Source organism: Nanorana parkeri, unplaced genomic scaffold (assembly GCF_000935625.1).
Source record: "Nanorana parkeri isolate BGI_ZX_2015 unplaced genomic scaffold, ASM93562v1 scaffold1233, whole genome shotgun sequence".
In the NCBI taxonomy this organism is placed as follows: Eukaryota; Metazoa; Chordata; class Amphibia; order Anura; family Dicroglossidae; genus Nanorana; species Nanorana parkeri.
The window spans coordinates 483,995-509,056 of record NW_017307501.1 but is presented as its reverse complement, the minus strand read 5'-3'; the positions used below and the strand labels follow the sequence as shown (position 1 = coordinate 509,056).

At 48.5% G+C, this 25,062-nt stretch overlaps 1 protein-coding gene across 1 annotated transcript in view; it reads right to left on the bottom strand.

Annotated features, from left to right (window-relative positions):
- Nucleotides 1–7,044: 7,044 nt before the first annotated feature.
- Nucleotides 7,045–25,062, bottom strand: part of EPB41L5 (erythrocyte membrane protein band 4.1 like 5) — a 73,041-nt gene continuing 55,023 nt past the window's right edge. The window contains exons 18-27 of the mRNA XM_018568717.1: nucleotides 24,217–24,549; nucleotides 22,614–22,699; nucleotides 20,899–21,027; nucleotides 19,139–19,200; nucleotides 18,956–19,048; nucleotides 15,354–15,441; nucleotides 11,652–11,744; nucleotides 11,493–11,544; nucleotides 9,010–9,136; nucleotides 7,045–7,157 (exon numbers count right to left, since the gene is read on the bottom strand). Of these exons, the coding sequence (XP_018424219.1) occupies nucleotides 7,100–7,157; nucleotides 9,010–9,136; nucleotides 11,493–11,544; nucleotides 11,652–11,744; nucleotides 15,354–15,441; nucleotides 18,956–19,048; nucleotides 19,139–19,200; nucleotides 20,899–21,027; nucleotides 22,614–22,699; nucleotides 24,217–24,549 (1,121 nt within the window). The 3' untranslated portion in view covers nucleotides 7,045–7,099. The remainder of the gene's footprint in view (nucleotides 7,158–9,009; nucleotides 9,137–11,492; nucleotides 11,545–11,651; nucleotides 11,745–15,353; nucleotides 15,442–18,955; nucleotides 19,049–19,138; nucleotides 19,201–20,898; nucleotides 21,028–22,613; nucleotides 22,700–24,216; nucleotides 24,550–25,062) is intronic.

The following is a 25,062-nucleotide window of genomic DNA, read 5'->3' as shown; positions in this document are numbered from 1 at the left end:
TCTCAACTGTGATATTTAAATATGAAGGGGTGGCGCTATTTACATATGAAAAAGGCACAACTCATTCTTCCGAGAAAATTTATGTGTGTCGCTAGAGTGTTCGGGTTTCGATGGAAGAAAAGGTGGCAAACCTACATGTGCCGTAGTGGCGCCTGAATGTCAGTTTTATTGCAGTGACTACAGCGCCGTGAGTGTTGGGACGGCCGCCTGTAGTCCATCTCCAGAGAGAGAGAGCGCAACATCGTCCCAACCATACCGAGTAAACTTTACATCCAGACACTTCCTGTCCTAGAGTAACAGCTTGCTCAGAAATGATTCAGGCCTCGTTCACACCTGAACGTTTTGTAGCGAGTTCTACGCTCGACGAACGCTCTACAAAACGCTCAAACATCTAAATCCCATTGTATTCAATGGGTCTGGTTCCCACCTGGGCGTATTTCAGCCCGTCCCTAACGCGCTACAAAACGGCCCACGCCTGGAAAGGTACAGGTACTACTTTGGGCCGTTTTTGTTGCGCGTTTCCATTGGGATACAGTGGCGGCAGCGGCATCATTAGGTCTCCCTTCTAGTACCTAGAACTACAGGGGGCATGAAGGCAGCTGCTGTGTCTCAGTGTCGGGCAGAAGTTCCCATAAAGCCATATTACAGAAAGGGGCCTGGAGAACATAGAAGTGGGGTCAGGAGCCCCGTCCAGCTTAAAAAAAAAAAAAGATCCAAAACAATAAAAATAGATCAGAAAAAAAAAAAAGATCCAGATTGGAGTTCTGCTTCCTGATGGTGACAGCAGCGCCCCGTGTCTTTACAATGTATCAGCACAGCCGGCCGTAGTCTCCTTCAGCCCTCGTTCACACCTGTACGTTTTGTAGCGCGTTCTACACTCGACGAACGCTCTACAAAACGCTCAAAAATATAAATCCCATTGTATTCAATGGTCTCGTTCCCACCTTGGCGTATTTCCGCCCGTCCCTAACGCGCTACAAAACGGCCCACGCCTGAAAAGGTACATGTACTACTTTGGGCCGTTTTGTTGCGCGTTTCCATTGGGATACAGCCAAGTAGCCTTCGGAAACACGAATCGCGGTAAAAACGTGGGACAGACGCGCATATGCAATACGCCTAGGTGTGAACCAGAGGTTAGAGGCACATATGACAAGGTGACAACGCAGCAAAAGAATTAGGAGACAGGAACAGAGCGTTGTCACACTATAACAGGAAGTACCTGAAGAAGGCCCATGATGGGAGGAGCACCAGAGATTATTTTAATGAAAGCTACAGATTGAAAACGTAACATTGATTTTAACATGTTGGAGTTTTTATAATGATTCAGCTTAGCTCAATGTTACCACAGAACGTGTATACCTCATGTCACAGGCATTGAACCTTACCCTTGCCTACAGCAGAGGAGGAATTAGCGGAGGAATGTCGGCTATGTCTGGTACACAGTAGTATTTGTCTTAGAAGATATGAGGTTGGAAGGATCGAGGTTTGCCGTCTCCTGGGACACATCACGGCCTCCGGGGAGGTGACAGAACATTACTAGGCAATCCAACGTCACCTGCGTCCTCCCCGGCCCTCTGCCAACACCGCACTGTTCTATTAATACGGTGAGATTGGGTGACACTTGGAGAGTTGTTGGGGTAATTCAACAATACAAAATCTAAAGCAGAAACCATGCAACAAAAAATAAAAAGGAAGCTTTGGATCCGGTATGGTGCAGTTAAAACTTGCGTCATGTTTAAAGTGACACTAAACTCCGGAGTTAAACCTTAAAAATACATTCCAGTCCCTGAACTCTGAACAACAATGTATCTTATTTCTGTGTCACTCGGCTGTAGATCCTCCAATCATCTCTGACACTGTCCTTCCTTCTGGAGGGGGGCTACGTCTGTTCCCCATGGTCCCTGTGTGTGTTGTAGAGTAGTCACCGCTCCAAGCTCCACCCAACCCGGGATGGACTACAATCTCATATTTAGTTTTCTAATTTGTATTGAGATTGTAGTCCATCCTGGGATTGAGCTTGGAGCGGTGACTACTTTACAACACACACACACACACACACACACACACACACACACACACACACACGGACCATGTGGAACAGACGTAGCCCCCCTCCAGAAGGAAGGACACTGTCAGAGATGATTGGAGAATCCACAAATAAGATACATTGTTGTTCATAGATAAAAAAGGTACCTGAATGCATTTTTAAGATTTAACTCCTGAGTTTAGTGTCACTTTAACAATTGCAGTCTGTACCCCAATGGGGAGATTACCCCTCGCTTCCTGTTCTAAAGACACAGCAGGAAGTGAGAGGAACACAGAAGTGAGTATACATCATCTCTTAGACAGCTGTCACTGGAGAAGATGGCACCACTGGATGATTTACATTCTATTTCTGTTCTGGTGACAACTAAAAAAATAAATAAAAAGAGAACATTGGATTTCTGTTGCAGTGGTCACCAGGGCCAAGACAGTGAACCTCCCCAATAAAAAAGAAGACGTTATAATCCATCCATACTACATTCTAAACTTGATGGGGGGGTGGTAGCTGGAATGGCAACGTGCACCAAAACTCCTCAAGAATTACTTTAATACCTTTTTAAGTGAAAATTATTATTTTTTAAATGCTACAGAAACCTTTTTAGATGGTTCTAATGGTGGTCACATGACTAGTTCTATGCCTCCTCCTGTGGGCGGTGACCATCAGCGAACGTGCCGTAATTCCCCGGAAGCGCCTTCAGAATTACCGTGCGTCGGAAGAAGGGTCCGACGTGTAAAATTATAATGGATTGGGGAAGCTTCCAGGTGCTGATCGGGATTATAGATCTGCTTGGCGACCACATAGCGGCGTCAGGATTGGTGAGCAGGAAGCGGAAGGATCCACACGTGATTTATTATAACCGGAACGTATCAGAATTGTATTTATATTAGAGGAAACTATTTTTATCCGGAGAAACACTTTATATCAAAATGTTTATTTTAAACCGAGTTGAATGTTTTAGGACAAACCTTCGATGGAACGCGACTTCCTGCGTCTCTCCGCTCAGTGTTACAACTTGTGATGTGATCGATATTTTTCTATGGCGGAAGGTTTATTTCCTCCTGCACAGAAAACGTTTACATATAATGAATGACGAGGACGATGTAACGATGTGCCAATTATTAAAGAGACGATTCCTCACTGAACCCGACTCACCGAAACTTTGTTACACAATCGCTGAAACCGGCGCCGACAGAGAGAGCGAGCGAACGCAGGCCAGACAGAGAGAGAGAGCGAGCGAACGCAGGCCAGACAGAGAGAGAGAGAGAGAGAGAGCGAACGCAGGCCAGACAGAGAGAGAGAGAGAGAGCGCAGGCCAGACAGAGACAGAGAGAGCGCAGGCCAGACAGAGAGACAGACAAGGAGACAGAGACACGGGAGCCAGGCGGAGATTTGACTTTTGTATATTTAGGAAAGAAAGCATCATAAAACAGAATTCACAATCGGAATGCGTTTCCATACAAACCAAAGTCTTGCTCAGGTGACCAATGATAAACTTTAGCGCTAGAATTAAGCCCCTCCCCCCTTTCGCTAAAAACCACATTTGGGGATGGAAAAAAAAAGAAGTAGTGATACAATCTCCAAAAATAAATTACAATTTGATCTACAGTAAAGTTTACATATCAAAAATAGTAAAAAATAGCAGTTAGTGTTCTAGAGAAGAAAGAAGTAAAAACGCCGCGTTCGGGGCGGTCTGATCGGGGAGGGAATACGCAGTTGGGAATCGCTGAGGTGGGCAGGAAGTCTCCTCGGTATCGGCATCGTATTTGTGCCCATCGGCCAATCACAATTTGAATTGCCATCAAAGCCGGCAGCCAGTGTTTTGGCCGGAGTTGAATAACCCAACTCCGGCCAAAACTATGTTGGATGGAGCAGGGGAGGGGTTAGAGCCCCTGTCAGGCCCCTATTGCCGTCTATGCCCCTATTGGGGGGACTTTCACTAATTTCCTGTCACCCCAAACAGGACAGACACAAGTGGGGGGAATTTAATCAAAACTGGAAAATACAGAATCTGAAGTAGCTGCCCAGGGCAACCAATCCGCTTCTCTCTTCAGTCTGTTCAGTTAAGGTTTGAAAATGAATGAGAGAAGCGGATTGGTCGCCCTGGGCAGCTACTTCAGATCAGTGACGTGCGGTACCTCTGGTTCCGGGTGAGGCGTTCCCCAGCATGTCCCGCCCCTGCTGGCCGAAGCCCCACCCCCAACCCGGTCCCTAAGCTAGTGTGGAGGAAGGGAGGAGTCTCCCTGTCCCTCACTTGCTCGTCACTGCTGAGGCATCGAGATCGATGGCCTCTGTGGTTTTTTTTAATGGACAGCTTGTAGCGGGTCACCGGCTACATCTACACTTTGTTGGTCCTGGTCGGGACTTTCTGTAGAGAGACCAAAAACATCACGGGGGCTGTGCTAACACACACTATGCATTGCGGTGCGCTGTGCTAACACACACTATGCATTGTAGTGCGCTGTGCTAACACACACTATGCATTGTAGTGCACTGTGCTAACACACACTATGCATTGCGGCGCACTGTGCTAACACACATTATGCATTGTAGTGCGCTGTGCTAACACACATTATGCATTGCGGTGCGCTGTGCTAACACACACTATGCATTGCGGCGCACTGTGCTAACACACATTATGCATTGTAGTGCGCTGTGCTAACACACTATGCATTGCGGCGCGCTGTGCTAACACACACTATGCATTGCGGTGCCTTTCACTTTAAATGTCTCAGAATGTGACTTCAATGAGAATGCGTTGCAGCACCCCCGACGCCAGGTGACACCACTGTGCATTGCGGTACGCTGCGTTGCCTAAAACGCTGCGACTCGCCTCCCTGGACTCCACCCCCGAGTCACTTTTGAGCAGACCGGTCATATAATATTCCCAATAAACACGGAGTGGTCCCAGTTTTCATACAAATTACAACTTCTACACATCAGATTATTATTATAAGAAAGATTTACATGGCAGTGACAGCAAATGTTACATGAAAAGCAACAAAGTAACACTATACAGGAGGAGTGAGCGGAGTACTTCCCGGAAATGTCTTGGCTCCGCCCCCTTCTACAGGAGTATCTGCAAAAAAGAAGTCAAGGCGACTGCTGGACTCGCTGTATGTTCTATGAAGACGTTTCACTGGTCATCCGACCAGCTTTATCAATTCAGAATGACTTGTCCACAAACGTCTGGCTGAGGAAGCTCATTCTGAATTGAGGAAGCTGGTCGGGTGACCAGTGAAACGTCTTCATGGAACATACAGCGAGTCCAGCAGTCGCCTTGACTTATTGTTCACAGACATACCATGTGACCTGGAGGTATGAGAACCTTCACAGACACTATAAAGGAGGTCGTTGGATTCTGCCCGGAGTTCTTCTTTATCAAATGTCTCCCCCCTCCCCCGGTCCAGCAGAGGCGAAAAATATCCAGCACTATGGATCTCATTACATTCCAACAAAGAATTTCCGACCCGCCGCCAAATACTGACGTATATACAGCAACACAAACCCGGCTTCCTCCATCATGTGACCGTCCCGTACTGGAGGGACTACGCAGGCGGCCAGTACAGAGTTCCTTCCGAAAATGTACATATTCTCCTCCTAATCTCCTCCCCCAAGCCCTGATGAAGGGGCGTCCTAGTCCACGTAATGTGTTGGGACAAATGTATGGAAAATACTGGACAATTGTAGTGGAATCATCTCCGTATGGGGACTACTCTTGGGGGTGGTAGTCCATTCAAGTTCTCTCTGTGGTATGGGGACTGCTCTTGGGGGTGGTAGTCCATTCAAGTTCTCTCTGTGGTGTGGCGGTATTCAACCTCCCAGGCCAGACTATGCAGACAATGTAGAACATACACATTGCATCTCTATATCCCGGGCTGGTTTCCCTTCTACTCATCCTCACATCTCTCTCTACCTCCTCACTCTCATTTCCCTCACTTTGCTCTCTCCTCCAGTCCCCGTCCACTCTAGACACTCCCCCTACTAAGCTGCACCACAAAGAACGGGTTTAAAAGGAAACCGGTCATGAAAAATGATGCAGGCTTCCATGGCTGACCAGTCCAGAGGCTGTTATACTGGTGCTTCAAGTCCATCTCAGTTGCTAAATGCGTGTCCTGGGCTAGAGACTCACGTCGTACCAAAGCCAGGCACCAGCCAGGTGATTGGCATTTGCAGGAAGCTTTCTGCAGCAGCCGCCCTTGTAGTTCCATCACTTCCTTTATTATGTACACATTCTGCAATGTAGAGAGGTGGGAGGTGCATGACCCGTTATCGCCGCCCCCAACTAATAGGAGCCTATAGAGCTGTGCCGCCTCCGGCTTCAGTATAACTGCCCCCATATGCAGCAAGTCACGGCCTGAAGCCAGAGGATTAGAGTCTCAGGAGGGGGTCAGCAATGGTAGCCCCATATCCCCACCCCCTCTCCTCATCCCAGTAAAAGTGTACCAACCAATCATAAAAGAACCCGCCCCCTCGGAATACTGAAACAGGTAAGCCACGCCCCCTAATTCTGACAACTGCAGGCCCGCATTTGGGTGACAGTTGGCTCCTCCCATCGACGTTCTACAGGATGAAATTTTTTAAAAAAGTCACCGAATATAAAATCCCCAAAAACAAGCTGTACGAGATAACGGTAACGGAAGCGCCTGGCGCCATGACGCAAGCGCGCAGTTTCCTCTCCAGCTCAGTTCTAGGAAAGACCCCGGACCCCATCGCCCAGGAGGGGTTGGGTGACGTCAATGACATTGTACTAGACCGGGATGGCCAAGGTGGAGATCGGAAGCGTAAGGTGGTTCTCCTTCACGTTAAATCGCGCAGATCCCAGCGCGGCTCGCGGTCGAATGTTACCGCAAATCGTTCAACATTGCAGATGTCCGGGAAACCAGAGCGGGCCGCGCACAGAACAGTCCAGTGTATCGCTTGAAGAAAATAAAAAATGGAGGTTGTCAGTTTATTGGCCGACCTGTCCGGCTTTTCCCAGAATCCTCTCTGCCGACGTCTTTCATTGTAGCACTCCATATCACAGTACGAGATGGGGTCCCCTCCCCCCCCCGTCATTTACAGCTCCGTGGTGAGTAGACATCGCGGTCTGGGCGGTTCCTCAGTAACCATCGCGCTGCGGACAAACAATACACACGGAATGAATATGGCGACCTCGGGATCGCGAGGAGCGTCCACTCTAAAAAGCATTTATCATCACAAATCTCTCTATAGAGTCCTTAAAGTGGACCTGTCATCCGATATACAACAATTCCAGGTATTACCGCTCACAGTGATCACAGTCCTCCCCCTGACAAGCTCTCCAGAAGGCTGCGGCCATCTTTGTTCAGGCATCACCCAGGGTCACCATCTACCTCCTGGACTGAGACGCCGGTGTTCTAGCGAAAGTTCCAACTCGTCGAGATCTCCGACGACCTGACTTCCGGTTTAGTTACAAGTAAGAGGTTTGGCCGAGAAGGGTGTCAAAGCGGCGGCCATATTGAGTGGGGCAACTTACATTAATAACGTGCTGGATGAGTGTGATCCTAGTTCATTGTAATACTTTATTGCTGTGCTGTATGTGTATAGGGAAATGGCGCGGGTGGCGCACGTGCAGTACAGACTTCTCGCCCCCAAATCTCTTACTTCTAACTAAACCGAAAGTCAGGTCGTCGGAGATCTCGAGGAGTCGCGGTTTTCGACAGAACACCGGCTCAGAGATGACAATCATGTCAATCCCGGTGTCTGTGCAGTTCTTATACAGCCTCTCGCCTTGTGACCGGCTACGCAGTACCAATGTAGAAGACTGCTCAGCGAGGGAGACGAGGAAATGCTTCCTCCTGCCTGCAGCAGACTGATCACTGGGGGGAGGGGAGACTGTGGAAATGCTTCCTCCTGCCTGCAGCAGACTGATCACTGGGGGAGGGGAGACTGTGGAAATGCTTCCTCCTGCCTGCAGCAGACTGATCACTGGGGGGAGGGGAGACTGTGGAAATGCTTCCTCCTGCCTGCAGCAGACTGATCACTGGGGGGAGGGGAGACTTGAGGAAAGAAAACTAACCGCCCCAACCTGTCCATCTATCTCCTACCCTGACTGCCTGTAGGCGACCCTTTAAGTCTAATTTCTTCAGGGAAGCCGATCCCAACTCAACCTAACCACTAACACTTTCTCAAACAATTCATCCCCACACAGCTACCGCCTCCTCCTCAAGTATCACTGGCCCCTCCCTCTTAGATTGTAAGCTCTCAGGATCAGGGCCCTCCTTACTATCTTGTCTTGCGATTGTAATGTCTTCCTTATATTGTACAGCGCTGCGGACACTGTGGGCGCTATATAAATCCTGTATAATAATAATAATAATTCGTCCGGCACATCTAAAGTCTGTAAAGCTGCAATATGTGACGAGGGATCATGGAGCCGGCCTCCTGACCAATCAGAAAGCAGGGCGTCGTGTCATTACACGGCGCCCTGCTTCCTGATTGGCCGGCCAGACGGCTCGGGCTGGGTACCAGAGGAAGGCCGCGTTCTCGCTTGGGAGGCCCCGGGGGTGACGGGCTGCACATACTAAGGTATGAGGGGACTTTCTGGTTAAATTGGGAAGCCGGGTGGCGAGTCTTGCCCGGCTTCCCGGCCAATCAGGAAGCCAGGTGGCGAGTCATTACACGCCACCTGGCTTCCTGAATGGGACTTCCGTTACTCGGTAATTGGTATCGGCGAGTACCGGAAATTTTTTTTATTGGTACTCTTACTCTGTACCAAAATACCGGTATCGGTGCATCCCTAGTTTAGACACACTTGCACAGGAATGACATCATCACCCGGGAACAGCCAATCAAGATGGCCGAAGATCCCGAACCTGGAAGACGACCGGGGTGATGTCGGCTCAGGGGAGGGAGTCTGCAGAGCAGAGCTGCGCTTTAATAATTAAATTTTGCTGAAATGGGACAAAAATTCACCATAAAACAAACAAATGGGGGTGACCTCTGACCTTGGGGTCGCAGTGGGCGGAGTTGGAATGTTCGGAGACTCCCCGGCGGCGGGTAATTGGCCGATGGTGTTATTCAGAACTTTAGCGGGAAGGTTGGAGTCTCCTGTGAGGTGTCCGTTAGATACAAGTGCACTCTGTGGAGGGAGAGGACGGAGAGAGAGGTTATGTACAGACCACAACACATACATCATACTGAATGGGAGGAGAGAACATTCCAGAAGGATGGACAAAGAGATAGAAGAGTCCAATGCTGATTGACTATTTGACGCGGCGCGGCTCAGATTATAAGAGCATCGAATGCCAAAACCTTCACATACAACAATCACACACATAGACCATTGTCACATGGGAGCTTAAAGCTGAACTCCAGTCACAAAATCTCTCATGTAAATATATTCTTTATTACAGGAGGGGGCGGAGATAAGACCAGTCACCCTGCACAAGGAGAGCAAAAGCAGTGACCGGTCTTTATTACAGGGAGGGGGCGGAGACAAGACCAGTCACCCTGCACAAGGAGAGAGCAGCAGTGAGCAGTCTTTATTACAGGAAGCTCCAAGGTCTCGTTCACACCTAGGCGTATTGCATATGCACGACCGTCGCGCAGTTTTTTTACCGCGATTCACGGTAAAAAAGTCGCGCGACAAACGTGCGTTTCCGAAGGCTTCTTGGCTGTATCCTAATGGAAACGCGCAACAAAACGGCCCAAAGTAGTACCTGTACCTTTTCAGGCGTGGGCCGTTTTGTAGCGCGTTAGTGACGGGCAAAAATACGCCGAGGTGGGAACGAGACCCATTGAATACAATGGGATTTAGATTTTTGAGCGTTTTGTAGAGCGTTCGTCGAGCGTAGAACGCGCTACAAAACGTTCAGGTGTGAACGAGGGCCAAGTCTCAAACTGGATTACTGCACAGATCTGGAAGAAATACACAAAGCTCACCGAGATTCAAGAATGTACAAGGGCAATATTTACTTATCCCGGAGTTCAGCTTTTAAAAAAGGTACCAAAGATCATATACGTAGACAAAGATATATACTGTATATGGGCTGGCCCGTGTAGTCCGATCCAATACAAGAGATACTGGAGATCAGATTGGTGATAAAGTGAATGTTGGTTCTGATAGAAAGGTGTCTGGCATCGCAGGTTGTTGTGTATGGGGCTGTGTACCCGCAGACCAGTCAGGGTGACCATGCTGACCCGTGTCCACCACCAAAAGTGCCTACAATGGGCACATGATCAACAGAACTGGAGCACGGAGCAATGGAGGAAGGTGGCCTGGTCTGATGTACATCATGTGGATGGCCGGGTGTGTGCGTGTCACTTACCTGGGGAAGAGATGGCACCAGAATGCATTATGGGAAGAAGACAAGCCGGCGGAGGCAGTGTGATGGGCAATGTTCTGCTGGGAAGCCTCGGGTTCTGCCATCCATGTGGATGTCCCTCTGACACCGACCTAAACCTTGTTACTGACCACCTCCCCCCCCCCTTCATGGACACGGTATTCCCGGATGGCAGTGGCCTCTCAGCAGGATAATGTGCCCGCCCACACTGCAAAAATGGTTTGAGGAACACAACAACGAGTTTGAAGTGATGACTCCGCCTCCAAATTCTCCAGATCTCAATCCAAAATCGATCATCTGTGGGATGTGCTGGAAGAACAAGTTCCGATCCATGGAGGCCGATCACCTCACAACTTACAGGACTTAAAAAAGGACAACTATGCGGTTAAGTCTTTTCCCCATAGTTCTCCTTAGGGTAACAGGAGGACACAAACTAGCGTCCTCCCGTCACCCTAAGCTCAGTATACCGCGAGTTGTAGCTCGGGGTATACTGAGACGCAGCAGCCGGGACGGATCCCGACAATTGTGCCGGGATGCGCCCAGCTGCGTGACTGACAGCTGGCTCTGCCTATCTAAAAGGCAGAGCCAGCTGTACCCGCCCCCTCCCGTTCCACCAGTCAGCGCTGGCGGATCGGAGCGGGGAGAGGGGAATCCAGCCCCTCCCCCTGTCACGGCAGGTGAGCGAACGCCGGTATGTGTTTGCTCACCTCCCGATCTACTGAGCCGACCTGACTCATTAAAAGGAGAACAATGAGGTGAGTGATTTTCAAAGGATTTGCTACTGATGGCGTGGTGCCAGATATGACAGCACACCTTCAGAGGTCTAGTGGAGTCCATGCCTGGACGGGTCAGGAGAAAGGGGACCTACTCAATATTAGGGGGGTCATCCAGATACCACAGGATACCTTCAGAGGTCTAGTGGAGTCCATGCCTGGACGGGTCAGGAGAAAGGGGACCTACTCAATGTTAGGCGGGTGGTCACACTGTTATGGCTGATAAAGATATCAATTAAGTTTTAATCATTTTATAGAAACAGAAGTCTATGGATGTCATGAACATCTTTGTGGGCGTTCTATATGATCTTTGGTACCTCGGATGCTCTATGTCTGGTATCATCCATCAGTCCCGGTGACGGGTCATTACATTTGCACTTACTGGTACATTCCAGCGGGGTGTGATGGTCGAGTAGGATGGAACCTGCCGAGAGAACACAACGGGTCAGCTGGTCTCTGGGTGAGGAGATCAATATCGTCACATTCCGTCTCCTTTACTAGAATTCTATATTAAAAAGGTGTCTGGGTTACCGGAGGAGGGGAGGGGGGGGGAGCCATGTCTGTGAGGTCGATGAGATTCTCCGTCAGCAGCGCCAGAAGGTTGTCCAGATCTTCGGTGGGACTCTGAGAAAGAGACAAAACAGACAAAAACATGAGTTGATTACCTGATAACTCTGTTTCCAGGAATCTTCCAGGACAGCCATCGAGATATAGGCTCCGCCTGCCTGCAACAGGAAACACATCAACCACATTAAATAAATAGACTCCTCCTTTTTGTAGTTTAAACTTATTTAAAAAAGTTACAACTGAATAAAAGAAATCCAGAATGGAACGGGAATAGAAAAAGCTGAACACGAGCGTCACCGCCTGACCTTCCAGCACAGCTCCATCTAAGCTCCAGTACACCGAATATTTAGGCTTTATTATGAATCATTAAAGAAGACCTCCAGGCAGATATAAATGACACACAGCAATGCAGATCTCCATTCACTCAGCCTCATAGTTCTAGCCGACCTGTGACAGACTGTCACAGGTCGGCTCGATAGGGAAGTGAGGGAACAAATACAGTCGCTCACTTCTCGATCCTGTCCCTGCAGAGTGCCGTGACTGTCAGTCACCGCTCCCCGCAGGGATTCCCCCTCAAGCGCTCCGATCCTCCAGCGCTGACTGGCGGAACGGATGGGGGAGGGTACAGCTGGCTCTGCCTCTAGATAGGCAGAGCCAGCTGTCAATCACACAGCTGGGAGGATCTCGACAGTAATGTCGGGATCGGTTCCGGCTGTGGCGGTCTCAGTATACCGCGAGCTGTAGCTCGCGGTATACAGAGCATTGGGTCACGGGAGGACGCTAGTTTGTGTCCTCCTGTGACCAGGAGGAGAACTATGGGGAAAAGCCCTGACCCCATAGTTCTCCATTAATACATCATTTAATGTATTTTCTTCAATACAAGCAGTGTAAAAACCAGGACTTGTCCTGGTATCAGCCTCTTGAAGCCCCTGTACAGCAGAGCTCACATTGGGAAAGGGTAAAGCAGCACAAGGAGCCAATCAGCTGTACTGCAAAGCTCAGGTGCTAACAAGGAACATGCCGATGGGAGGAGAGAACAGGATGACAGATGATCTCACAAGTCTGCTGCTTCTCCTTTCACTGCGCAGTCACAGACAGGAAGGGACAAGATCAGCAAGTGTTACTATATAAAAATGAGGTCTCCTTCCCTTCCAGGCAGGTCTGTGCTGTGTGGCTGAGCTGTGTACATCTCAGGACTGGATGGGCAGAAATAAAAATCCTTTGACAGGTGAAGCTGCTCCCATAGATGTATTTAATCTTTTGCCTGGAGTTCAGCTTTAAAGTAGATGTAAACCGTAACTGAATGACAGATAGTGGACCAGGATTGTGTAACGTGTGTTTAAATGTCTATTAGTCGCCAACGGATGACCATGTGACAAGGTGACAACACAAGAGCACAACCGGGAAACATCTAACTCATACCATTTTCTAACATGGATGTCAAAATGAAGGAGTGACCAAAGCCAAATATCAAAAAAGAGCTACAGTGCATCAGCATCAAATGAGAGGAAATGCAGGAACAGGGACCCCGGAGCAACCAATCAGATTTCCTGATAACTCTATACCGCTGGCCAATAAACTTTAGTAGTTACGGGAAGGCGCGTAGTGTCACCTTCATAGATCAACCTGGAAAGATCATAAACTTTTAAAACCTAAACTCTACTAAAACCTTTTTTATTTCCCTTTTACAATCCGAGTTATTTTCGTCTCTGTCCCGTACATGAGCTGCGTTCCGTGACCCCGGACAGGTGCCGCAGGTTATATTTAGAATTCACATGAAGCCGAATCACAGGAATGTGTCCACTCAGCAAGTAAACAAGAAGACGCTTCACACTCCGCCGAGCTTCTAGAGAAAGTGCTCAACACCCATAAAATACAGACCCTACATACCCGTCCATACACTACAATACGCTACAGGCCCTTCCATACGCTACAGGCCCTGCCATACCCTACAGGCCCTGCCATACACTACAGGCCCTTCCATACACTACAGGCCCTACAGACCCTTCCATACACTACAATACCCTACAGACCCTTCTATACACTACAATACCCTACAGACCCTTCCATACACTACAACACCCTACAGACCCTTCGATACACTACAACACCCTACAGATCCTTCCATACACTACAACACCCTACAGATCCTTCCATACACTACAACACCCTACAGGGCCTTCCCTACACTACAATACCCATCCGTACCCTACATAACGGTCCATACCCTACAGTAACCTACACAGCCGTCCATACACTACAATACCCTACAGATCCTTCCATACACTACAATACCATTCCATACACTACAGTACCGTACATACCATTCCATACACTACAATACCCTACAGGCCCTTCCATACACTACAATACCCTACAGGCCCTTCCATACCCTACCGACCCTTCCATACGCTACAGTAGCCTACAGACCCTTCCATACGCTACAGTAGCCTACATACCCTTCCATACACTACAGAGCCTTCCATAAACTACAGACCCTTCTATACCCTACAATGCCGTATAGACCCTTCCATACCCTACAACACCATGCAGTCCCTTCCATACACTACAATACCCTACAGACCCTTCCATACACTACAATACCCTACAGACCCTTCCATATCCTACAATAGCCTACAGACCCTTCCATACCCTACAGACCCTTCCATACCCTACAGACCCTTCCATACCCTACAAAAGCCTACAGACCCTTCCATACCCTACAAAAGCCTACATACCCTTCCATACACCACAATACCCTACAGACCCTTCCATACACCACAACAGACCCTTCTAGACATTAGAATACCCTACAGACCCTTCCATACATTACAACACTTTACATGAGGTCCAAGCACCTTACATACACCACAATAAGCTAAAGAAGGTCCAAAAACCTCTACACACTATTCCAAACACTAAAATACGCTACAGAACACCCACATCCCACAGCACCAGCCCTCAAACTACAGCCCATTCATTGCCACAGACACAAGATGGTTTACTCCAACTTACCATGACTGACACTGGGGCACGTTCTATTGCAACTGGCCATGGATACAAGAGTACTTATTGCTACCAAGTACAGCTTTAAGACTAGACTAGAGAAAAACTCAAAAGTTAGGAGGCGGCTGTCATGTGTAAGGAGCACACGGAGCTCCCGGGATTTGTACATCTGTTTTAATGTATGATTTTATTTTTATAAATATATATATATTCGGGATGCACAGATACCAGTTTTCCAACTACAAGTACTGATACATTTTTTGTTTATTGTCATGTGACAGTTTTTCTAAAACAATATTGACTATTTATTTCAGGACAGTGGTGGAGCACCAGAGCCCGGTCCCAGCTACAACCCTGGGAGGTCTCCTGAAAATGCCAAGTATCGGCACTGGTATCTGGACATCCCTATTTAGTGCTCCCTGTCACCAAGGGACATTTTTACTCCCATTGACATCCAACGCTGGACATTCTCATTACTCTTCGTGACCTTGGTCCAGTCTCCAAGCAGTGTGACAGGCTGTAAACTGGTCCGTTGTTTGAAATGTTTGGGTTCCCCTGCGTTACACACACTGGATAGCAGCCGCTCCATAATACACTCTGACGTGGGCCAATCTTCTCCATGTATGACATAAAACGTATACCAGCTGTTGCTCCACCTACCTTCACACCCGACACATCTTCCGACACCACGGATGGAGTTGACGTGTTTTCAAGTTTAGGTTCTTTGAATTCCTGGCTCCCAAAGTTTCTGAGGAAGGAAAAAAAACCCACAATTATTCCAACCGTCCCAGGAACACAGCTGTGCAGAACACATGGAGGCATTTGGACTTTAAAAGTCAAAAACACAGCTGAAGAGTTACATGAACAGCTGAAACCCATAAAAAACAGGAATTATCTGTGAAGGATTTGTAAAGTACAAACTGTGTCATGTAGTGGTGTAGGGATCAGAAGGAGGAACCACAGAAGTGCATCAGGGGCCCCGGACACCCCCAGACTCATCAAATACTGTATCTCTTGAATATGGAGGGCAATGGGATCACGGGCAGCTGTACAGGAAAGTATTAATATTATTTTCCATGCAGCTTTTTGCTTTGTGTTAGGGGATGACATTGAAGGACGGACGGATCAAATCGACACCCAAAACAAAAAGGACCTCTGTAACATTTCACAGATTAGAACCAAAACACAATGATGTAACAATGTAACAATCATCCCGCAGTATATCCGCAGTCACAGTGTTGCCTGTAAAACACATTTCTGTAATTTTTATCATTTTATTGCCGGTGCAATGTGCAGTTCAGGGGATGGAAAAATGACAATAAACCGGTTATACCTCCTCCACAGGTCACTGCGGGTTATCCCGTGCCATGTGCAAGACAAGGAGGAATGAGGTCAGGGAACTTTGCCCATACATAATGCTCTGTGTACAGTCTTCTAAAACAAGCACAATGGCAGTATCTATTCACAGTTTAAAGGGTTAGTTCACCTTAAATGACATTTAAAAAAAAAGGAGAACTATGAGGCGGGTGCTTTTCACTCATCCTCATAGTTCTAGCCGACCTGTGACAATGAGACTGTCACATGTCGGCTCAGTAGATCGGGAGGTGAGCGTACACATACCGGCGTTCGCTCACCTCTCGATCCTGTCACGGCAGAGCTGCCGTGACAGGGGAGGGACTGGATTCCCCCCTCCCCGATCCTCCAGAGCTGGCTGGCAGAACGGACGGGGGAGGGGGCGGGTACAGCTGGCTCTGCCTCTAGATAGGCAGAGCCAGCTGTCACTCACGCAGCTGGGCGGATCCAGACATAATTGTCGGGATCCGCTTCAGCTGCGGCGTCTCAGTATCCCGCGAGCTGCAGCTCCCTATATACTGAGCCTAGGGTGACGGGGGAGGACGCTCATTTGTGTCCTCCCATTACCCTAAGGAGAACTATGGGGAAAAGCCCTGACCCCGTAGTTCTCATTTAAAAGAAAAAAAATCAACATACATTACAGCTTGGACTCAAAGTTAAAAAACACTTTCCTCCAAATGCCAAAAAGATTATTTTCTATTTGCCGCCATCGCGGCCTCACCCTCATCATTCCACCAACATCGCAGAACGGACCAACCATTGGATGCGTGGCCCCCGGCCCCTCATGAACATGAGAAATCCGCTTACCTAACCACACATGCGCAGCCCGCTCTTTCTCACAGCATCGTCCGAGCTCAGTGTTCGGCGAGTGGGAGGGAAAGCATGGACCGGGCATGCATGGTTAGGGGTTGTTCGAGGGACTTGGCCCACGCATCCACTGTATCTATGGAAGAGAAGCAATGTCACCCTAGGACAGGGATAGCCAAACTTCTCCCTTCCAGCTGCGGTGAAACTTTAAATCCATTCATGCCCCCTGGAGTCATACCCATTGCTGTCGCAGTCTTGCTATGCCTTATGGGACATGTAGTTCCTCAACAGCTGGAGGGCCGAAGTTTGGACTCCAGAAAGCCCCCCTCCCCCATAACCTAAGGGTTGAGCTCTGTAGTTCACAGAAGTGAAATGGGCAGGGTTGATAACACTGCTTGGGACTTAAAGGAGAATTATGAGGGGAGCGATTTTCACTCGGCCTCATAATCTGAGCCGACCTGTGACAATGAAACGGTCACAGGTCGCCTCAGTAGATCGGGAGGGAACACATACCGTCGCTCTCTCACTTCTCGATCCTGTGCCTGCAGAGAGCCGTGACCGTCACTCACGGCTCTCGGCAGGGATTCGCCGCCCCTCCCCTGTCCGATCCTCCAGCGCTGACTGGCGGAACGGACGGGGGAGGGGGCGGGCACAGCTGGCTCTGCCTCTAGATAGGCAGAGCCAGCTGTCACTCACGCAGCTGGGCGGATCCAGACAGTAATGTCGGGATCCGTCCCGGCTGCGGCGGTCTCAGTATATAGGGAGCTACAGCTCGCGCTATACTGAGCTTTGGGTGACGGGAGGACGCTAGTTTGTGTCCTACCATGGACAACAATCAAAGAGAATGGGGCTTTTTAGGTGACTTCTAGACAATGCAAAGAGGTTGACCTAGAATGACCTAGACACATATGGAATTCAGATGGGAGACATTGACTCATACATTTATTGATACACACAGAAGATTAGGGACAATTGTAGCATATTTTAGAGCTGTTCTACATATCCACTGATTTAAAAAGGCTTAGGAGCGGTTTTCAAATCTTCATCTTATATCCACTTTTGTTTTGTTGGGACAGATGTGCCCCCAGGTCACCTCTACCTCTCCCTATCTCCTGGCTGAGTGGAGGAGCTCACCTGGGTGCGAATTTGCTCGTCATCAGAAATCTCCGATATATGGTATAGACGTATTTCTCTATTTAATGACCTATGTATGTTTTACAGAGCTAGTGTGTTATTTTGAGCTAATTGGATTTTTATTCTAATATTCATATGGATTTCACAGGCCACCTCTATAAACCTCTTGATAAAACTACGGCGAAACGCGTCGAAGAATGGATAAGTAGAGATTTGTCAGAGGAAATATGGAACAATATGAAATATGTGACAAGATACCTGACCAACTAACTATGGACATTGTTATAATGTACTCAATGTTAAAGAATATTATTGCCATTGTGCAACATCCAAATCTGTACGGGATCCTAGAGGTGTTATGCTGATTATACATGTAATGTGGTCCTGTCACAAATGATTGTATTACGTTTTATGAATTCAATGTTTGCTAGCCAGGATATTAATCTATATTAAATATGTATTTATTAGGAAATGAGCTACGTGTCATTATGTCTAGCTGCATCTCTTTGCATTGTCTAGAAGTCACCTAAACAGCCCCATTCTCTTTGATTGTTGTCTATGAAATTATTCAGGGGTTGGTGTCTTCTTCTGGTGCTGATCCCAACATTTTTTCATTTGTGTCCTACCATGACCCTTAGGAGAACTATGGGGAAAAGCCCTGACACCATAGTTCTCCTTCAAGGGCAGCAGAGGCAATGTGTTGTCAGCACACTACAGGAAGCTATCAGCTTACTGTTTTTGCACCAATACAACAAAATATTTGCAATGATTTACCATCTCCTTAAAACTTCCCAAACTATGTAATGAGATGACACTGCCAGACTGCAATGTGCGTGGCCCTCTTTTGTTTTTCTGGGCTAGCTGCGGCAGAGAACCTTATGGCAAGATGTACGGGTGTATTGTGACCGTTGGCCAACGTACGGAGATGAACCAGTTTAAAAACAGCAGACAATAGAAATGCTACTCACGTGAGGAAGACGCAGTGCGCAGGAGGCGGGGTCTCTCGCAGATCTGGGAATTCCTGTGGCTGGACGAGATTATTCAGCTTCACAGCTACCCCTCTGAAAAAAAACAAAATGGCGATTATAATCTTTATAAACAACATTCGAACCCACAAAGCTCCCACAGAGAGGGATTCCGGGGACACTGACCGGGGGGAAGGATCTTCAATGAACAGATTCTTGTTGGTGATCCCCAAATCGTCTCTTGTGACCTGCAACACAAACATAACAAGGACTCACTTCATGTGCAGAGAGCGGAAGGAACGGTTGCTCAGTCTTGATGAGGGGGGGGGGGGGGGAGAAGAATCGCAAAACGCGTTAGCTTGTTTTCTTTTCAATGACTTCCACATGAATGTTATACCTTCTGAATCCACATTATAAGGAAGGAGAAGCCCTTCCAGACTCAAGTGGTGCCCCCATTTATTCAAGGCTCATGCATCTTTAGATTGTAAGCCCTCAGGGCCCTCCTTACCATCTGTCAGGATCCAGAGCACCCCCAGGTGGCGCTGGAGCCAGGTCCTGCAGTTCCTGTGCTCGCCTGCGGGTGTCTCCAGCAGCCAGTGACTGTAAGGAACCTGCAGCTCCAGTACTCACCTGCGGGTGTGCCCCAGCTGTGAGTGATCATCCCATCACCTGGTGCTTCCTGGGAGGGTATTTAGGCCCTCCCTGCAGTCAGGAAGCTGGCTCAGTATTGTGTCGCCTGCACTTGACTGCTACCTGAACCCAGCTACCTGAACCCAGCTACCTGAACCCAGCTACCTGAACCCAGCTACCTGAACCCAGCTACCTGAACCCAGCTACCTGAACCCAGCTACCTGAACCCAGCTACCTGAACCCAGCTACCTGAACCCAGCTACCTGAACCCAGCTACCTGAACCCAGCTACCTGAACCCAGCTACCTGAACCCAGCTACCTGAACCCAGCTACCTGAACCCAGCTACCTATCTGCAGACCTGTCACCGACCCGGCTTGTTACCCGACCACTCTTCTTGGATCCTGTTTCTGTACCGTGCTGCCCTCCTGTTAACGACCTGGCTTGTACCTGACCATTCTTCCTAAATCCTGTACTGTGCTGCCCTCCTGTTAACCCTCCTTGTTACTTCACTGCTAAACCTGTGGGGGTTTGAGGGGGTTAGTAGTTTTGTTTGATGGTAACAAATAAACTGTGCATAGAACCCTATCCTGTGTGGGCATATTAATTTGGTCATCCTGCGTGGGTACCTGCATGAGGTGTGAGGACGCCTGTACACGGTACCCTGACACAATCTTTGTCTTGATTTGTATTGTGATTGTAATGTCTTCCTTATATTGTACAGCGCTGCGCAAACTGTTGGCGCTATATAAATCCTGTATAATAATAATAATCTCCTGCGCTCCTCCAGATACAGGGTATTGAATAATGGGATAACTCCCCCCCCTCCTGTTGACATGCATGATATGCGCCTCGTCTTTGCATCTCTAGAATCAGTAAATAAGCCGACTGCGCTAACATTAAGGCTGGGTTCACACCTAGGCGTATCGAATATGCGCCTTTGTCGCGCGTTTCGTGACGCGCGTTTTTACCGCGATTCCCGGTTAAAAAAAACGTGCTACAAACGCGCGTTTCCGAGGGCTACTTGGCTGTATCCCAATGGAAACGCGAGACAAAAACGCCCCAAAGAAGCTCCTGTACTTTTTTGGGCGTAGGGTGTTTCGTAGCGCGTTCATACGGCCTGTAATACGCCCAGGTGTGAACCATACCCATAGGAAATAATGGGATTTCTGTGTTTGAGCGTTTTGAAGAGCGTTCGAACGCGCTACAAAACGCCCGGGTGTGAACCGGGCCTTAAGTTATATTTCTCTGTAGATACACCTTCATACAAGTTCACCCGACAGATATATTCCATGTGCCGTACATGCCTAATCCTCACCTTGTGTTCAGCCTCGGCCTGAGCCTTCAGAATATTGCTCTTCATGTCTGCGGGCAGCCAGATCGGAGTGGACGGCGGAGCTTCAATCTGGTTATTGAGACATTTCTCCACCAGCTTCACTGTGTCCTCCTGCAAGACAAGGTCAAGGGTCAGATTGGGCTATTCATTGGAGGAACGGAGGATAAAAGCTCCAGTCCACCAGACTCTGGATGGAACAGAAACCAGCAAAGATCTGGGGCAAGAGGACAGAGACTCGTAGACTAGGCAAGGGAAGACTTAGGGGAATGGTAAGGGAGAGGCTATGAATGAAGGTCCGAGATGGGGAATTGACCTGGGCAGAGATTGAGGACCATCACCTTTACTCTACTGCTTATACAGTAGGAGTTACCCAAAAATATGATCAAAAGATAGTTCCACATAGAAAACTGCAACCATTTCAAATGGAATCAGACTGTGAATACAAAAATCGGTCATAAGAAAAAAATACGGCCAGACTTTTCAGGTCAGGTCAACTTTTTGAACAATTCATTGAAAAGGTGCAACCTCCGTTTGATGGAACGGGAGGGATCACTTATCTAGATATTGTTTATAATGTTTCAACTAGGAGGTGCACCGAAATGAAAATGTCAAAACTGAAAACGTAACCGAAATAAAATAAAAATTGTCAGGCCAAAACCGAAAATGTTTTTTTATTTAATTTTTTTTCCAGTTTTAATATTTTTTTTTTAATAACCTTAATTTATTTTAATTTAATATTTTTAACTTTTCTTTTAGGGGCTTCAGGGAAATATTGGGGGTGTAAACAGACCCCTGATTTTTCCCTTTTAAAATATACAGGAGGCTGAGCGAGCGGTGTAGAGAGCTCAACCTTCTTTGACAGCGCGCGCTGTCTCCGCCCCCACACCGCTCAGGCGGACTGTGATAGGAGGCTGAGCGGTGTGGGAGGAGAGATGCCGGCCGCTCGCAGCGCTCGGCCGGCTGTCGCACTTTCTCTCCTCCCCGCTGGGACACAGAGCAGCGCCCAGCGGGGGAGGAAAGAAATCACGGATGTGACGATGTATCGGCAGGACACTGGCACTTTCGGCATTTAGCCCAAAGTGCCATTTTCGGGCCGATAAGTTTCAGCGGCTGATATATTGGGGCATCCCTAGTTTCAACTATTTAACCTCAAATACTATGTAACTGTGCATTAACAATGGACTGGCCCTGTAGGGTCACCAGGCCAGGATATGGTCCACTGGAGCCGATGGCATGACACGAAATGATGTCCTATGGAACGGTACAATAAGGGAGCCAAGACAAAGTAATCAGCTGGCTTCACTGACATGACCCCGGAGGGCTACTCGGTGAGAGACAGCAATCGCGAACAGAAAATTTAAGCAAAAAAAAAAAAAAAGGGGAACTATCAAGGAGGTCAAACCAAGCAAAAACTTAATTTAACCACTTAAGGACAAAAGGGCCTTTTTTTAAATGTTTGTTTATATAATTCACATTTGGGCCTGAAAATGACTTCAAACCCCCCAAACATTATATATTTTCTGAAAGCCGAGACCCTATAAAATAAAAAAAAAAAAGTCAAAAATAAATAAATGGATGTCTGCCCATGTGGTGCAGAAATGAAACGTGTCGGGTGGAATGTCTGCTCTGCACCGCCGCGGTCTATGTCTACCTCTGACGGACGGGATCTCCTCTTTGGACAGTTGGTGGCCCTGTACCTGTTTGCCTCCATTGACGTTACATCTCAGCGCAGGCGGGGCCCCGTTTTTGGCTTCCACGCCGACCACTTTCACATCTTCAGACGCTGGAAAATAACCACAAAATCACAAGACGTCACAACAACCGAAGATTTTTTATGGTTTTGGCTCTGTAAATTATTATATTGCCGTCCACCATCCCCCAGAACGATGACCCGGCATCAAGAGACGGCGCGGGTTTATAGCTCGGTCGTATAAAGTTTTATTATTGAAAACGAGAGAGTTTGCCCTAATTTTCCCTCTGGAAAGAATCAGAGTTCCAGAGTCTATTCAAACACACAATTTGCTGTTGTCATCATGGGCAAAACACAGGCCGTCACACTGACACCGACTATTATCAATTCATAGTCTGAACCGACCTGGTGGGCAGAAGATGGACCCCAACTATTGACATATTCTTAAAAAGCATTAAAAAAGGAGAACTATGAGGGGGGAGGGGGTGCTTTTCACTCATCCTCATAGTTCTAGCCGACCTGTGACAATGAGACTGTCACAGGTCGGCTCAGTAGATCGGGAGGTGAGCGAACATATACCGGCGTTCGCTCACCTCTCGATCCTGTCACTGCAGAGAGCCGCGACAGGGGAGGGGCTGGATTCCCCCCCTCCCCGCTCCGATCCTCCAGCGCTGACTGGCGGAACGGACGGGGGAGGGGGCGGGTACAGCTGGCTCAGCCTCTACATAGGCAGAGCCAGCTGTCAGTCACGCAGCTGGGCGGATCCAGACATAATAGTCGGGATCCGCTACAGCTTTGGCGTCTCAGTATACCGCGAGCAGCAGCTAGCGGTATACTGCTACAGCTCACGGTATACTGAGCCTAGGGTGATGGGAGGACGCTAGTTTGTGTCCTCCCGTTACCCTGAGAACTATGGGGAAAAGCCCTAACCCCATAGTTCTCCTTTAAAAAGGAGAACTATGAGGTGTTTTCCCCCATAGTTCTCCTCAGGGTAACAGGAGGACACAAACTAGCGTCCTCCCATCACCCAAAGCTCAGTATACCGCAAGCTATAGCTTGCGGTATACTGAGACGCCGAAGCTGTAGCGGATCCCGACAATTATGTGGTATACTGAGACATACAATGCATGTATGGATGGAGCTCAATCACAGCAGCCCACATCGGACCCCAGGCTGAGGATCCACTCCAGCTCTCGTAAGGTATGGAGACTGGGTGGATCTTTTGAACGGCATCCCAAACGCACCTCCCACCCATTGTTCGACCAATGCTGTGCGTTCCATTGCAGTGCGACTTGGGTCGCGACTTAATGACCAAGGACAAATGCGGGTCCTGAGGTTATACAGGTTGAGAACCGCTGATGTACACAAAGCTCACCAAGATTCAAGGAAGAACCAGCATTGTATATAGAGGATATTTGCTTATCCCCGAGTTCAGTTTTAGGAGATCCAGCACCCCCACACATTTCTTCTACGTCCAGCAGTAAAAACATGACAGGGCCTCTTATCCCCCTCAGCTATACCCAAAGCAACATAAAGTTCTTGTCAGCCATAGGAGCCCTTCCTTGGAAAGGTTTTATATATAAAGTGCAATACGGGAAATGATCACTGACCTGGCGGGATGTCCACTCGCTCCGCGGGCTTCTCCTCTAAGCCGGGGTTGGAGAAGGTCAGACCTCCCAGGTCCAGTACCGGCGCGGGACTCCCAGAAACCGCAAGTGCCAAAACTTCATCCAGTTTGCTCCCCAGCAATTCTTGCCCGTCAGTCAATCCTACAAAGCTGCGGAGAGGGCAGTGGGGGGAAAGTGAGACCCTGACGCACAGGGAGCAAGGGAGAGCAAGCTCCCGGCTGCGCTGACCTGCGATACGCTGCCACCTCTGTATCTCCTCAGGGTGCCGAGATTTCTGCAGTGCTCTGCGTGTTGGTGATGCGGTGCGGCGGATAACTTTACAGGAGGAAAAATATTCCAATACCAGGAACTGTCCTTATGTAGGCGGCTCAGATCCATTGAAAGACACTGGAAGCTCTGACCGAGCAGGGAAACGTATTGGAAGCGTCACCGGCTTCACCTTGTTCCATTATCCCAACATATTTCACTCCCTTGAAAGGATGACCATTACTCAGGGGACCCACTGTGCCTCCTGCACCTAATGTTATACATAATGTAAAGGAAGGGTAAGGATAGAGGAAGAAGCAGAGTCCTCCAGCAGAGCAGAGTATTACAGGAGAGTTATAGAGGAAGGAGCAGAGTCCTCCAGCAGAGCAGAGTATCTCAGGAGAGGAGAGTTATGGAGGAAGGAGCAGAGTCCTCCAGCAGAGCAGAGTATTTCAGGAGAGGAGAGTTATAGAGGAAGGAGCAGAGTCCTCCAGCAGAGCAGAGTATTTCAGGAGAGGAGAGTTATGGAGGAAGGAGCAGAGTCCTCCAGCAGAGCAGAGTATTTCAGGAGAGGAGAGTTAT